The 14,177-nt window shown below is 36.1% G+C and overlaps 1 protein-coding gene across 1 annotated transcript; it reads right to left on the reverse strand.

Annotated features, from left to right (window-relative positions):
- Nucleotides 1-1,441: 1,441 nt before the first annotated feature.
- On the reverse strand, nucleotides 1,442-13,757 carry LOC121414898 (GS homeobox 2-like). Its single transcript, XM_041607977.1, has 3 exons — nucleotides 12,703-13,757; nucleotides 5,129-5,301; nucleotides 1,442-2,910 (listed from the first exon to the last, which is right to left on the reverse strand). The coding sequence occupies exons 1-3, from the start codon at nucleotides 13,220-13,222 to the stop codon at nucleotides 2,677-2,679; spliced, it is 927 nt and encodes a 308-aa protein (XP_041463911.1). The 5' UTR covers nucleotides 13,223-13,757; the 3' UTR covers nucleotides 1,442-2,676.
- Nucleotides 13,758-14,177: the final 420 nt, after the last annotated feature.

Genomic DNA, 14,177 nt, shown 5'->3' on the forward strand with positions numbered 1-14,177 from the left:
ACGACATGTATGAAGTAACTCTTTCAAACAAAGATTGTACTTCTTTTTCTTTTAATCGAGATAAGCCGAATTAAGCAGATAACATGAAACTAATTGCACAATACCGAAATTATTACAGGCAAATTTGGAAACTAAATCTCTTCCTTGTAAAGCCAATCAATTTAGTACAATATTCATGATATTGGTAATGATATTAAGCCAATATGATGCATAGCCAAGTGTGATAATATATCGTTGGGGAGTCACGACACAGTACCTACGCACTGGTAGAAACAGATTCAAGGTTCTGTGCCACACTTGAAACACTTATACACTAGTGCAATTTTGCGCGCATTTCAGATCACTAACAGTGCAAATTTACACCTGTAAAAATGGTGAAGGTACTATTACATTGTTTGACGCAGAGTCGCAAGTTATTGAAGAAAACCATCATTCTTAATGCATGTTATAACTTAATAATCAGTATCAGTACCTCGATAATCTATTTCCTCTATATTCCTTAAAAAAAAGCTTATTTTGTCGTAATGAATATGTACGAAGCGCTCCTATTCTCTCTGTAACGTGCAAAGCACCCCTCTTTGCCCTGAGCTAAGCCTATTGGTCCATCATGGTATAGTATAGGCCTACATATATCTATTATGGCTCAAGAAATGAATTCCCAACAGGAACATACTCCTGGATTTTCAGCCTAATGTGAAAACCGAAGTACAGTGGTAATCGATAATTTCAATTATTTGTAACATGTGTTAACTTTATTTTCCGGTGTTCTAATATATATGATGAACTTTGCTAATCAAGTATCAGAATTTTCGATAATGTAGATTCATTTTATTGACATTTATTCTTGATTTTCTGTATATATCAATATATATTCATTTCTATTAAATCTTCATTTACCCAAGTTTAATTTAGAGTGCTTAAATTTTCCATTGCACTAGCAAAATCTTTACTAAAAAATTATCACAGAGGTCCATTAAACAAACTTTTTAGTATTTTCCAACATCATGTGTGGGCTTGCGAATACATAATCCATGAATTTAAAGGGATGATCCGTGCTGAAAAAAATATGATTTAAACAGATTTTTAAAAAATCAGAAAAACAAAACACTGAAATATTGATCAAAATCGGACAAGGAGTAACAAAGTTATGGCATTTCAAAGATTTGTTGCATTCTTCCGGTTAAACAGTTCTAGGTATGTCTTTAATGAGGAAATTGATGTGATTGTTATTCTGTATTTTATAATATGAAATTATGTTTTTTTTTCTACTAAGGACTAAAAATTTGTAATAACATAACAAAAAGGAAGGTGAGCCCGGATGTGACATCATCTGCCCACCTAATATTCAAGATGATGTGCATATAACCATTTTCACAAAATATTGCTAAACTTTAAAATTGTTTTTTGTCATCCGATTTTGATGAAATTTTCACGATTTTGCTTTGTGAATTTTACTCTATTTATTTAGATATAAATATTTTCATCCCGGAGCATTCCTTTAAGATTGCGAGCTAAATTAATACTCTGAAAACAAAGTTTTACACACAAAGGTATATATTAAGAAAATTTCCAGACTCAAGACGAATAATTGAAGAATAAATATTTTCGATCACTTTTTCTACTTGATATTTGGGGAGATTTGTGACAAACGATTTTTCAACAGTTTTGTCGATTTGAACACACCTTACATCGTTGTTACTTGTAAAATTAATGTTGTGTATTTGCAATGCAGTATACTTTTTGTCGATCTTCATCTTCATCAACATGGAGTTGGGATCCAATTTCAATGATTCAACAATGTTCAACCAATCGTATTTAGTGGCTCATTTGGGAAATGCGATTACAAATGATATTCGTTGTGTTTTTGCAACAAACCGATTGGTGACGAACAGTCTCGGCAATCCTTATCAAGGAAGATTCTTTGTGTTTATTACAGAGATTAATACAAATGGTAATTTGTTACTTTACTTTCATAACGATTTTTGAAACGTTTAAATGCTTAACGACGTTTTTCGCATTTCCGGTTAGTGAGAGCACTGTTTGAAGTTTTGAACACAACTCGGAACAGAAAACTCGTCTCTCAGAATGCACGCTTCTGACTTGTTGATAATCTAGTTGTGTTTGATTGCAACTCCCTCTGAAAATGAACGCTATATCTCATACCTACATCATATTAATTAATACTTAATAACCAGCCAGTGAACCAATAAGATTGGTTCCTTGTTATGTTACAGTCACACCATGAAACAGACGCCAAACCCACCGATTGAGTTACATTGATAATGAGATAAAAGTTTTAATCCATCTGTAATCGGTTCCGTTGTTGTGACTGCGGCACAAAGGCTGATCATTGACGATGCTAAGGCATGAATGAGATATAGATATTTTAGAAATTAAAGTATGGAGAAGCATATTCCGTTGAATAGGTTGCTGACGATGGCGGTGATGCATGGCATCGTGGTAAATTCTTGTTGATGACGATCAGGACAAGATGGTTGTTTTTCGATGGCGGTGATAGCGCGGCGATTGGTTGGAGCGAGGTGATGTTTAGTTGTTGATGACGATGATAACACATTGAATGGCCGTCAAAGACCACGGCTAGCTGATTTTCTTCTCCATAAGCTTGATGAGACAGAATGACCTACGACGGTGAAACAGAGATCGATATCTGCTGTTTCAGTTATCAACTGTATCCTCCGATGATAGTTTTTCTTCGTCATCACTTGGCGAAATCATTGTTGTCGAAGTCTCCACGATCGATGAGGATGTCGAATGATGTCTCCCGTGACCGTTACTACGTGATGACGTCACTTGGTGATGACACTTGCAGTCATGTGACTGAGGTGAATCCGGATGACCTTTGCCTTCTTTCTTGTACTTAACCCTCCGGTTCTGAAACCAGATTTTGACCTGAAGAAATTAAAAGGGTAAAAATGCGAGTAGGATCACAAACTTTATGAGGCACTATCGGCTTATCTGCCTACAATATATATTTATGTTGATCGTAATGTATTTATCAAGTTATTGTTATGGTATAACAATTCAATAGATATGATATTTTGATTACTAAACTGATTACTGCGAAAAAAGTACCATGTTATGCCTATAAAATTTTGAATGTGCAATATCTTCCAGATAGACGGTACAACTACCTACTGGAATGAATGCCTATCAATCCCTGTACCCACTTTGTGGGAAAAGGTACATAAAGCCAATTTCTTTTGTACTATCGATACTAAACTCCGTTCCTTTTACTTTAAGATTTTTCATAATACTATAGCTCTAAATGCATTTCTGTATAAAATCAAAAGGAAAGATTTACCAAACTGTACATTTTGTGATAATGAAGAGGAATCAATAATTCATCTGTTCTGTGACTGTGATAAGGTTACCCCAATTTGGAATCTTCTATTGACTGCGATAAAAAAACATATTTCAGATTTCAATCTCACTAATTTTCAAAAATTGTTTGGTGTATCAACGGATAGATTTGTTACTTACCTTTTACTATTGGCCAAATATTATATTTATATTTGTAAATTCAAGAACACCTTCCCAAATGTGGATTTATTTAAAAGTTTTGTGAAGAAACAAAAGGAAAATGAGCATCACCTAGCCAAGAAAAGAAACAAACTCACTGTACACTTTAAGAAGTGGCGATTTGATATATGATTTTTATTTCAGACACAGGTAGTTCCCCCTTTTCCATTCTATTTGTTTTGTATCTTAAATTGAGACTTGTACAATGCACAGAGTAATATGCTACAAATGATTATACATGTAAATTCATCTCGATGTGTATTCCCTTTAGAGTAACCTGTATCGTCCAATGTTTTATTTTGATTTATGTCACCCTTTTTATTTTTTTTCCATTTATTTTTTTATTTCATCTTTTGTTTTGTGATTTTACTGCTTTTGAACTGTTTCAAATCATTCCAATTACCTGTAAATATTGTAATTATATGTGATTTTGAATACCAATAAAACACATAATTAAAAAAAAATTCAATAGATTATATACTTGCATGCTACGCTATAAGTTTGCACTCACAGTGCGCAGTTCGCCCATTTTGATCTGCATGATTTGGCTGTGCGATATCAAAGCGTATTGCACGATATGCAGAAATCTGACAAATTGGTTTTGCAAAATATTTAGTAAACTGTCGGAAATAAATTTGTTTCAATTTTGATAAATCAATGCAAATATTTATATTTAGATCAAATATATACAGCATGTATTTTAATTATATAGTTCACTCTTTCAATTCATATAAGTAATTCAAGATTCGGAAATGAATAATCGTTAGACTTACTGAAACTAGACCGCGCTTTAAGCTATCAATATTTTGATACAAATATAATTTTCTTCTGTCATCACTATCTTTTAAACATGTTTAAGGGTTTTGTGCAGATGATTTGCACCAATATTGCATAAACCAAGGCTGCGGAATCGGGAAATGAGGGGGGGGGGGCGTGGGGTAGGGCATTCAGCCTCCATCTTTCTTCAGTAAATGTGTAGAAAAACATTAAGAATAAATATCATCTGATTAAATATTTTGCACGGTCACCCCCTCCTCCTCCTAGACTGTTCTGCCCCTTCCCGTTTTGTGTATTTGCATTGTATTAAGTTTATCCCGTCAAAAGCTTTTGCTTTCAGGGAATAACCCCTTCTTCTGTTAACAAATGTGTTAAATATCATTACTTTTATAACAAATGATTTTGTATAATTTGTATTAAAAAAAATGATTTTTATGAAAAATAGAAGAAAATAATTGTTTATTTGAATTGAATTGAATTGATTTGAGAGTGTTATTTATAGATACGAGTATTTTTCCTTTTTTAATAGATAGTTATGTTTGTATGTTTTATAATTGTTGATATTGAAGCTTGTTACTTGGTGGCCCTTTTCTATAAGCCTTGCTTCTCCGGGGTCACCTTACCATCATTGTCTTGTATTTTCACTTGATTTTGTTGTCAACTTGCTTCAATTCTTTTTGTATTTGATGATTAAACAATAAAATTAAAATTGAAAAAAAAACAATACCGATTACAATAACGAAGCATACTTTAAATCGTAAATTGACACGTTTCCCACCGTCGATATAATTAATTTACCGTGCTAACTAACCTGTTTCTCTGATAGATTGAGGTAGGTTGCGATCTCAATTCGTCGTAATCGAGAGAGGTACATGTTTGATGCAAACTCACGTTCCAGTTCAAGGAGCTGGGTGCTGGTAAATGCTGTCCTGATTCTTTTACTACTCTCGCGGATTTGATCATCAGTTTGATGACGCTCAGAACCTGATGATTGGTAAGATTAACAAAATCATAAGAGTAAGGAGGACATAAACAAAATAATGTATTTACAATATAGTCAGTAGCAGGGGCCGCGGAAGCGGGGGGGGGGGGCTGGGGGCTTCAGCCCCCACTTTTTTCCAAAACCGTGTACAAAATCGTAAAAATGACCATAGGATTGTGATTTTTTTACATGGTCAGCCCCCCCCCCCCCCACTTTGAAAACCGTCCCGCGGCCCCTGAGTAGTCAACATCTACACTAACCATTTTTAAAATCTTTATTCATTTCACAGTTTTCGTAAAGGACAAATATCTCAATATTGGAAGATTATATTTTATTTTTGTTCTTGTTGTTTCTTCACAATAAGGTGAATTGTTCAATTGTATTTGAGGTGATAAAATTCAAGCACAATTTTTATTCTAATCTGAATAGAGCAATGTTGGTTTATTTTCGGTCCTATATTATGATGCTTAAAGCATTCATTTTGTGTGGCCCTTTTCGAAATTCAGTTGTCATTTCTTTTTAATTGATCTGGTTATCTATTCAGATCTATTTATTTATATGGGATAAAACTCTTTATATCGACATTTTAAGCTTCAAAAGGGCATTTCTAAAAGCTCAATCCATCCAGATAACAATAACAAAATACGATTAAGTATAACGAACATACAAAGAAATATTAACCTTATTATTTTGTAACATTAGAGCGACTGAATATTGTGAAGCGTTCTAAGGAGGAAGATCCGAATGGAATGCGAAAAAATGGGATTGTAAAGAGGGCATGTTGCCATATCACTCTAATCAATCTAATGCCTGATTTTATATCACAAGAGGTTGTTCGCTTTTCAACGAACTAAGCTGTCACTCAACAAACGGAACAATAGGGCAAAATACCGTGAAATTGAATTTTATCATCAACTACAGCTCCAGAGAAATTAATGTTTCTTTTTTTTTTACATTCGGTGCTTTACTGCTCTTATTTATAATCAAATCATCCTATCCCTCTTCTCTCTCTCTTTCTATCTATCTTTTCATCCTTGTCTCATCTTCTGTTCTGTATCATTGCCATATCACTCACCAAACACACTCTATTCTTCAATCCCCTTGTAACCATTCTCCATTCTATCATTCATTCTATCTTTCTTACTCCATTATTTTCACTTCAGAATATCTGCTTTGTACGCCCACCTTTGTCTCTATCGTACACGTTGTCTTCGGGGAATTTGTTTCCTTTCAAAAATGTATCCACAACAAATAAAACCAAATGTGAGATGTATTTTGGTTTCGATCAAAAGGACGGACAAAGGGCTAGCAGAAAAGGAGATAAGGGACAGGGGTAAGTTTACAGATAAGTCACGGTTCATTAGGAGATATAAATCTAAACGGTGCGTTGAGTCAGGGAGGAGGAGGACATTGGAAGTAGGACAGAGAATTAAAGGAAATGATTTGATATGTACGGAGCCTTTAAAGTGCCATCGACTTGACGACTTGGCGATATATTTTATCTTGCCAAGTCGACTTATAAAACATTATATGTCGACATGGCGAGATATGAAGGGGCCGACGCCCGGCGAGAGTCCAAATATCTCGCCAAGTTGACATATAACTTTTTATAGGTCAACTTGTCACGATAAAATATCTCGCCATGTTGATATATAACTTTTTATAAGTCAACTTGGTGAGATAACGTATCTCGCCATGTCGACATATAACTTTTTATAAGTCGACTTGGCGAGATAACGTATCTCGCCATGTCGACATATAACTTTTTATAAGTCGACTTGGCGAGATAACGTATCTCGCCATGTCGATATAATAAGGTTATTTTGTCGACATGGCAAGATAAAGTATCTTGCCAAGTCGTAAAGTCGATGGCACTTTAAAGGCTCCGTAGTTATGGCATGGAAACAGTTTACTGGAATGACATTGAAAAGGAAATGTACATAGATTGGGAAAACGAGGACTGACGTGGAAACAGGTATTGTTACAGTAGGAACTCCGAGAGGTGCAATGAGCTTGTGGAGAAAAAAATAAAGGACCTTTAAAAATGCTATCTTTATTGCAGCATTACCTATGAAACGTCCTTTAAAATGTTAATTGAAAGATGATCACTGAATAACTCGATTTTAAAATCTGTTTGTCATTTATATTCATATTTGCTATCGGGAAATGAAAAGAAATATTAGTTGTTGGAAAAAAAATGGTTTTATAACATTCATATAAAATACAGGGCAATTAGTATCAATTTTTCGAGCGGGGGTATTAAAACAGTGAAGATTTTTGCAACACACAAAACTGCCTTTTTTTTAATTCATCCTCATCTAACGATCCATTTAAATGAACGTGAGAATACGCTCACTCTGTGTTTATCAACTTAAATGCTTCAATAATATTGAATCATTATTTTGTACGAAATGAAGCGAAAACACAATTATTTATCGTCATCCACGAATGAACAAGCACGAATAAACTCAAAACACAAAAGACTGAATATAGAAAAAAAAGGAAAGTTAGATGAACGGAAAGAGTGTGGAGTGTGCTCTTCTAATATTGAAAAACAAATGTTATGGGGGATGTGGATAAATGATGCAGAGAGAGTGTGAGAAAGAAAGATGGAGAGAAAGGTAGAGGGAATAAATAGAAAGGTGATATGTTAGATGAGGGTGTTAAAAAGAAAGATAGATAGAAAGCGAACAAGAGGAAGTAATTTATATAGAGCTAGGTAAAAATAAATTAGGCCTATAGTGAGGAAAACAGAGCAAGATAAAATAATGAAGATGGAATGGAAAAAGAGTGGAAATGGGGGGGGGCAACAAAATATGACATTTCATCATACCACCATCCCTTTGGAGAGGAGGCTGCACAAAATTGAATGTGGGAGAAAATAAAACAACAGTTGATTGATTTTCATCACCAACCCCCCCCTCCCCTTCGTCTCCTTTCTCGTACGTTGAGCACGTCTTCGTGAAACGTACTATAGATTCGGAGCTGTATCGTAGCACACTGATGTACCCGTTCACTATTAAAGTTAGATTTCCGCAACATGATTGGCTAAAACAATGGACCAATCAGCTGACAGAGCTCAGGAGTAACGAAAGGTCTGGTTCCATTTGACCGTTGATGGCAGACTTTCAATTTAATGACCGTGCTCCTCTGCACGTTATGTCAAGCACTGAGCACAGTGTTCGGAGGTTCTCTTCATAATTACGTCAATTTAGGACATCGAAGAAAAAAAAATTGCATAGTTGATTAGTTATTCAAACATTATACGAACACTTTTATATTTTGTATCAAAACAAATTGATGAAAAGCGGAAATACATTAGCAGACATCATTTTTTACATTCTGTTTCCATTCTGGGGAAGTGCTAATTCACTTCTATTACGTTTATTCCATTTCATATTATTTTATCTTTGATTGTATTAAATGCTCTTCTTGTCTCCTCACCTGAGCATGGCTTCAGTTTACGAATGTTTAACATTATTGGCCTAACGTGGTCTCAATCTAATTGAATCACAAATGGAAGGAGTGTTAACGTATGGGTGAATAGACCCCCCCCCCCTCGAGAAAGAAGACTCTCATGAAAAAAAAGGAAAATTAATGAAGACAAAGGGGGAATGGCAGACTAAGAGATAACACGGATCTTAAATAAAAGGGAAGGAAGTTAAAAGTGAAAGGAAATGAGAGAAACAATGGAGGGAAAAGTAGCAGAAAAAAAAAGAAAAGATATGAAAAAAGGGAGAACAAGAAAAAAATCGAGGAGGGGAGACGGGGGACGGGGCCCTGAAAATGGAAAGAGCAGGAGGAGGAATAGGAGAAGAAGAAGAAGAAGTAGAAGAAGAAGAAGAAGAAGGAGGAGGAGGAGGAATAGGAGAAGAAGAAGAAGAAAAAGAAAAAGAAAAAAAGAAGAAGAAGGAAAAGAAGAAGAAGAAGGAGGAGGAGGAGGAATAGGAGAAGAAAAAGAAGAAGAAGGAGTAGAGAAAATAAGAAAATAATGAAAGTCGGAGAAGAACAGGAGAAGGAGGGTGATGAACTAAAATGAAACCTGATAACTGCATGATAAAAACAAGCAAAAGAAAAACATTCAAATAGCTCTTTAATCTTGGGTTGTTGCTTCAAACCTTTCTCTCATTTTCACCCAAACATAGCCAATCAAAAGAATTCTTCGTCGAAATTAATTCGTGAAAAAAGAAACAAGATTTCATCCAAACTACCTAAGACCCATGAAGCGTGAGATCGGATCACGGGACCCATCTCTCTTTATCAGCAATGGGCGTGGCTTAACGCTCAACATGAGCTTGAGTCCATGATGACAGAATGTAAATATTGTGCGTAGTTGAACCAGTGCGCAGGGAGTTCGTAATACACGCCCATTTCAATATTAAAGGTCACGTCAACCCTAGAAAAGTGTTGATATGAATTTATATAGAAAAACCTAACAAGCATAATGCTGATAATTTTATCGAAATCGGAAGTTAAAAAAAAGAAAGTTATGGCATTCCAAAGTTATGCTTATTTTTCACAAAATATATGCACAATTATTCACTGACAAACTAATGAGTGTCGATGATGTTCCCACTCTCTATTTCTTTTGTTTTTTATAGTTTGAGTTATACAATATTTCAATTTTTGTAAATGTTACAATAGGAACAAACTTTACTGAACCTTAAAATGTTACAACATTGTAATTCCACATGTTCATGAAGGAATAAACCTTTCTTTCACATGACAATGAGGGTAGAATTTGATTTGTTTTCATATTTCACATAATAAAATACAAGAGAAATAATGAATGGGGGCGTTATCAGTACCCTCATTTTGCAAAAGGGACAGGATGTGCATTAACTGTTTTCCGAAATTAAGCGAAATTCTTAAATGTCATAAATTTCTTATTTTACTTCCGATTTTGATGAAACTGTCAATATTATACTTCTTGTATTTTCTCTTTTAATTCGGATCAACTTTTTGTTGGGGCGGACTTGTCCTTTAGCAGCATTGATTGATTGATTGATTATTTTATTTCCATGCAACAATTGAACATACAACATAAAACGAATTAACAATATTTAAATATCAGAACAATCATTACATGGGAGGGGACAGTCATAAGCACAGAGGCTTGAAAAGGACATCCCTCAAGAAATGACTATACGGCCCTGAATGCGTCTTTTTTTTTAAATGAAAATAAAATAACATTTACATTCTCCATATACGCAGCAGGGCCAAAATGAGAAACATCAAGCATGCCACAAAGATATAAAATTAAATAATATTACATAATTATAATGATGATATGTCAGCCGTGTATCGAAAGATACACGATTCATGAGGGTACCTGTTTGCGATGAGTTTTCTGCTATGTAAATCTTGAATTCATGTATTGAACCCCCCCCCCTCCCTCGTGAATTTTGACAACATATTTATTACTTTGTGTAGGTCCGAACCATGAGGGAGGGCACATGCTCCCTGTGCTCACAATATTGCCCAAGTGAAGAGCACTTTCCCAAAACGTTTAGGAAAAATAATTGTCAAATTTATCTTGGCAGTAGGCAACGAGAATCCATTTTTTGTAGCACCCCACCCCCACTATAAAAATGATTCCATATACCCCTCTATCATGAAATCCTCGACCCGCCCATAGGTTTTATAGGGTATTACAATGTCAATTTTATCTGATATATGGCTTGAGCATTTGATCGTGATGATTCCAGAATAGGAAGCCTTATAAGAGGTTTTTTCTAAAATTTACACTTATTAATTAAGATTATAACAAAAGTGTATCAATCATTGTATATGGTCTGCTTTGTTTTATTGTGTTGTACAAATCAACGTATAACGTGATTAAATTCTGTTCAATCCACATGCACTAGCAGAACCCATTTTCGTTCAGCGTGCTCCCCATTGCTGTATGGTCATGTCAGGATATAGAGTGCGTGTTCAATCGCCGCGAGTGGTCAGTAAAATCGTTACAATTGAGTAACGATGAACAAGATTATCTGATTAAGATATCACAGTTTCTGTATGGTTAAAACCTCCAGGTGGGACGGACGAAGGTCTGGGGCGATCTCCGCCGTCACCAACCGCGAAGTGAGGGGCGGTTAATCGGTGGACAAGGAGAGTGATAGCTGGAGGGAGACAAGCAGTTTACCAGCATATAGACATGCATAGCGAGTGGTCTATACGGTGATTTAAACACCAATTGCTATCTGACACCATCAAGTGACACGATTGGTGTGAAAACCATCAAATATGATGAGAAATCGGGGGGAGAGAGAGAACGATATGGACATGATATAGAGGGGAGTAAAAAGAGATGAATTATTTTAACAACCTCTGAGTTATTTTTGTTTCTCTTTCTCCCCATTTACATTTCTCTTCATCTCTCTCTCTCTCCTATCAATGTGTAATTATTCCAAGATAGAAAAATTTTGCATGTCTTTGTGTGGACAGACATGATGAAAATACGATGATGCTCTGATACTTGATGCATCCAACAGGTTTGATAAGCAATTTAAATGCCCGTGCAGGCCAATTGAAAATGGTGATTTATTAGATTATCGAATTGTTTGATCGTTTAAATTGTTAGAGTTGGACATCGCTATTCAGTGTAACGCATCAGGTACAAGGTTCAAACCCCATCCATCTTTATAAAAGATATTTAACAAGACTCTCAATCTAATTTCGTCACTAAATAACATTACAATCACAATGAAAACCCCATAAAGGCTTAATTATAAATATCCTTAATAATAATAGTGATAAAATATAGCTGTACATAATCAGGTCTGGATGAATATTAAGATAAACGTCACCATATTTTGCTAAGAAACATTATTCTCTACTTAAAAACAAGTCAAGAACAAAACATAAAATAAACCTCATCATAACGACCAAAACGGGCAAAGTAGGTAAAAATTTCATGAAAAGTTTCACAACGACATTTCAAAATGAAATGTAAAGATGGATCTAACAAAACTGGAAATGCTGTTAAACTATAACTCTCCTTATTTCTCTCAAATTTTATTCATCCCACACAATATACCAACTGTTTTCAAAATTGACAAAAATTATACAGAACTGGGAATTCCCATAATTCAACGATATATGAAACTACCGTCGTCTAAATAGTCCAAGCAATAATCATATTCATCAGAATCAACATTATCATCAAATCTTTTCTTCTTCTCGTCCCCCTCTCATCCTATTTATTCTCATCCCCTCTTTCTCCCACTCTCCTCCCATCATCATCATGACAAGCTCGATGACTTTCATGCAAGAACACACTAAATAAAATTACGCTTCAAATGAATTGTCGTAAAATTATATATTAAAAAATCCTAAACTAAAAATTGTTTTAAGAAAAATCAAACTGCAAAACAAGTAAAAGAATGTTATCACTGACTTACCAACTGGTAGAAAATGGATCCTCCTAGGGTCTGCAGAACTTCTAAAGGTTTCATGATGTGATGAAACGGGTGTTTGGTGGGGTGAGAGACGCGCCGGTGATAGGGGTAACGATCCTTGACGAAGGTGCGCTTCTTGGTACGCCTCCAGAAATGAACGGGTGGCATTGGAGTGGTGGTGGTGGTGATGGTGGTGAGGGTGGTGTCCTGATGCTGGGTGTGGTCCCGGTAGTGGTAGTGGAGATTTGAAGATGGACGGTAGAGAGGTTGTAAGTGGTGGCAGGCGAGGGTGGCAGGGGTGCGTTGCCGCAGCAACATGGTCACGGACACATAGAGGGCAAGAGGGCGAAAGGGGGTCGGTGTGGGGTCTGAAACATGAAATGCTGGATGGTTTGGTATCTGGTGATGATCTAGAATGATGATGAATGGAGACGGGTGTCCGAGGATGGTCCGTACCGTTAGTTGGTGTAAGAGGTGGGGTTCGGTTCAAAATCAAAGAGTCGACGTAAAATGACCGGGACATCGTGAAGACGCACAACTTCCAGCAAGGTTAAACCAAGAGTCGCATTCACAAATGCAATTTCTCTATCAGGTTCTTTAAAAGTCTTAGGAATAGAAGAGGTTCCTTGTGATGTAAAATATTGCACTTATTAGCCACAAAAAGTATTGATATTAGAATGGATAATAGTTGAGAAACTTTGGAGATAAATTTTTACGCTATTTTCTGCTTTCAGACTGGATGATTGATGAGGAGGATAAAAGCTGTACTGAGTTGGTTTGACCCATAAAGATAAATATTGCACTTGGTTTCCCCCGGACTTAAGTTGATGAATCGATGCCCAAAAGGCTGTTAAGAACTTGGAAGGTGTAGTTCCAGTGAATAATGAGAGTCTAACCCTCTAAGTCGCCAAGCAGATACTACCAGTGTACCATTGGGAGTAAGCAACGTATATCGCTCCTTTATATTCGGGTTGGCTCAATTTCCTTCTCTTCTCACTCTGCTCTCGTATTGGTCACAAGTCTGAAGACCGAGCGGTTTGTCCGCGAATCAACACCCTTGTTCTGCCCTCCCAACTACCACATTCGCTGCTAAATATACCCCTATTCCCTTGCCAATTTCTAATACCACTACATCTAACTCTCTTTCAAGCGAGCCTCACTTTTTCTACTTTTTCTCCACTTTTTCCTATCCCCCGACCCTCTATTCATCCCCTCTGTTTCTTTCTATTTCACCAGTCACGTGACACCAACTCGTGTGTTTTGTTTGGTTTAGGCGACCTGGTTGTGTGATGTCACCATGGTTATCAGCCGTGATTGGCCCAGTCGAGACCAACGTGTGGCAGCCACGCGAATGACACCGCTTACCCCCCTCGAAATCTCTCGCGCTCCGTGAATTTCTTATCGCACTTCTGAGCCACATCACTTTCGGCGGATTTTGATGAATGGTCATGGAATAGCTGGTGATGATAGTGGTAGTC

This window comes from Lytechinus variegatus, chromosome 1, assembly GCF_018143015.1.
Source record: "Lytechinus variegatus isolate NC3 chromosome 1, Lvar_3.0, whole genome shotgun sequence".
Lineage (NCBI taxonomy): Eukaryota > Metazoa > Echinodermata > Echinoidea > Temnopleuroida > Toxopneustidae > Lytechinus > Lytechinus variegatus.

Bases quoted from the DNA above. Each gene is read 5' to 3' on its own strand.
- LOC121414898 (XM_041607977.1), bottom strand. From the start codon at position 13,222: ATGTCCCGGTCATTTTACGTCGACTCTTTGATTTTGAACCGAACCCCA. The intron at 5,302-12,702 runs GTAAGTCAGTGA...ACCAATCATCAG, and splicing joins GATCCATTTTCTACCAGTTG to GTTCTGAGCGTCATCAAACT. The intron at 2,911-5,128 runs GTTAGTTAGCAC...TAATTTCTTCAG, and splicing joins TCAATCTATCAGAGAAACAG to GTCAAAATCTGGTTTCAGAA.